This window comes from Pan paniscus, chromosome 9, assembly GCF_029289425.2.
Source record: "Pan paniscus chromosome 9, NHGRI_mPanPan1-v2.0_pri, whole genome shotgun sequence".
NCBI classification, from domain to species: domain Eukaryota; kingdom Metazoa; phylum Chordata; class Mammalia; order Primates; family Hominidae; genus Pan; species Pan paniscus.
The window spans coordinates 51,229,248-51,231,836 of record NC_073258.2 but is presented as its reverse complement, the minus strand read 5'-3'; the positions used below and the strand labels follow the sequence as shown (position 1 = coordinate 51,231,836).

At 41.4% G+C, this 2,589-nt stretch overlaps 1 protein-coding gene across 1 annotated transcript; it reads right to left on the bottom strand.

The window, feature by feature from the left end:
* Positions 1-439: 439 nt before the first annotated feature.
* LOC117974918 (upstream-binding factor 1-like protein 1) lies at positions 440-1,811 on the bottom strand. The gene has a single exon (XM_034932632.3). It carries the CDS (start codon positions 1,809-1,811, stop codon positions 630-632), a length of 1,182 nt encoding a protein of 393 aa, XP_034788523.2. The 3' UTR covers positions 440-629.
* Positions 1,812-2,589: the final 778 nt, after the last annotated feature.

Below are 2,589 nucleotides of genomic sequence, written 5' to 3'. Positions count from 1 at the left end.
TTTCATTTTTCTTTTGAAATAAGCAAAAAAAGTCTAATCGAGAACTAAGAGTCAGATATACATGTAGAAATATTACTCCCTACTCCCAGGCATGGGAATGGCCAACTCCTTACTTCAGGGAGGGAAGGAGAGAGATATCAAGAGTGGGACAATTCTCTTAAGACACCTACCCCACCTTTCATCAAATAAATATCCCCGACCCTAGATTTAGTGCAGGAGTCCTTAAAAACATTTCCACAGGGAAGTTCGGGTCCCAGGCTTATGGGTATCCCCCTACCACCTTTGGCAGGACAAAAATGAGTAAAGCAAAGCTTCTTGCTTCAGAAATATTCAGTCTAATACAGTGTGTACCCCATAATGTAATCATCTCTTCATTTCAGAAGCCTTAATTGCATAAAGTTCCTTGGGAAAGGGATGATATTTGTTTGTTTTTTTAAGGATAAGGCCAGTATTGGCTCAAACTTGTATTTATTCTTCCCAAAGAGTTCCTCCCAGGTTCGTAATCTTGATGTAGGAGAGTGCTGCACCAAGTTGCTTCTTTCTTCCCAACCTGTCCTACTTTGCGGGGGGAAGGAAGAAAAGAAAAAAACAAAAAAAAAAACAAGTAAGCTGCACTAGAGCCACTGCCCTCAGACACCAACTTCCATTTCTTCTCCACTGCTGCAGTCTGAAGAGTTACTGCTTTCTTCCTCTTCTCCATCTTTCTTCCTGTTCTCTTCTGGTTCCATGGAGACATGACAGTTTACCCAAATAGTCTGTGATGAATCTGTTCCTGCAGCCTGGAGCCCTTGCCCCTCCCCAAATCCTTCTTGCAGACCCTTTGTTGATGAGGACTGCGGATCTGCTTGTTTCAACCTGGGGTCCGGGCCTCCTGTCATGGCCATATTCTTACCCTTAGCATAGGTCGATTCTTTGTATGCAGCATAATTTTCAGGTGACAAAGTCTTGAGCCAGAGATCCAATTTCACCTTGTATTGCTTCTGCAGCTCCTCAGCCTGGCTCTTAAAATGATCCTTCTGGCTCTGCGGGATGCGCTGCCAGGGTCTGCCAATCTCTACCATGTGCTCCCTCACTGACAAATGTTGCAGCTCTTTACTTGACCAGGAATCTTGGTGAAACTTGTGGTATCCATTCATGGGGGGTTTCTGAGGCTCTCCATGAAATTTTACCTTCTTGAAAAATCGATCCGTTTTTGGAAGAGACCTCACTTCTTCAATATTTTTCTGAACCTTCTTTTGCACTTTGTTTTGAGTCCACTTGGAGACACCAGATTTCTTGGCCTTCTGGACTAAATCAGGGTGTTCTTCATTGAATCGAGCAAGTTTTTCCTCAAATTCTTGCTTTGCCTTCTGGAAATCCTGAATATATTTCTGTTTCATCTGCTCTGGGAGTTCCTTGTATTTCTTTGACAGGATTTTGGTCAGTTCCTGGCTTCTCATCCCAGGGTACATTTGGGAGTACTGGGGCCAACTCTCCATGAAGAAGTGATTATAAGTAGTCAGGGGCCTCTTTGGAAAGTCTGGACGGTTCCTGCTTTTTTGCCTTTTGTTCATCTTTTTAACACATTTCTTAGCTTCCAGGACTAATTCTTTCAAAGTGCCGAATTTTCTCAAGTTGCAAGAAATCTCTAACCATCTGAGTCTGCACATTTCACCAGAAAAGTTTTTAAAATCTACTTTTCCCCAGTCCATGTGTGACTGAGTTGAGTTAAACGTGCTGTTGTCATCAGATGGGAGATTATTCTCCATGCATTCCAGTAACCTCAAGATGTCTGTGTTGGACCAATGGCCTTGGCTTCTAGGCAAAGCCATTTTGATGTCTTTGGCTTACTTATAAGATCCCGGTTATGTAGACACCAGAGCAAGAACACAGAGTTATTTACTTTTAAGACTCAGTGGATGATTTATTTCTGGAAGTATTGCAGTATGTGTGATTCTGTATTTCTGAGGAGAAAGAAAGTTACTCGCCTTCATTTGGATTAATGAAGCAAATTACATCCTATTTGCCATATGTCCCTTGTATAATTCATTTGACCCTTAACCATAAATAAACATTGCCTGTTTCTGAATTAAATTTATGTTTGCCTTTCATATGCTACATGCGCAATATTCAGTATCTCCACACCCCACCCCAGCCTGCTTTCTGCCAGATCTCACATGAACCTATCTTAAATTGAGTTGCATAACACAAACACCAGACCACTCATCACTTAAGAAGCTTAATATAACAGAAATGCCCTGAAGACAGAGTCAGAAGTTAAAGTGGAAGGAGAAATGCCTAAACAGGAAAGACTGTTCATTCTACAGTGCCCTGAGTATGGCCGTTTTCTAAGCACAGCCCAAATAGCCATAGTTAAAGGTGCAGATGAGAAGTTAAAGATACAATAAGACAAGCCCAAGAGCTCCTCCAGACATGCATCCAACTGTTACCTTTTTATAAGGGAATGTGAACCTGTGATAAAAGACTGAATTATAGCTTCTTCGGGACCCGTGCATGGGAATTAATGCTTTCTTTCTTTCTTTCTTTCTTTCTTTCTTTCTTTCTTTCTTTCTTTCTTTCTTTCTTTCTTTTTAATTGAGACGGAGTTTC

What these genes read in the sequence shown, in the direction of transcription:
- LOC117974918 (XM_034932632.3), bottom strand. Translation starts at nt 1,811, where the DNA reads ATGGCTTTGCCTAGAAGCCAAGGCCATTGGTCCAACACAGACATCTTG.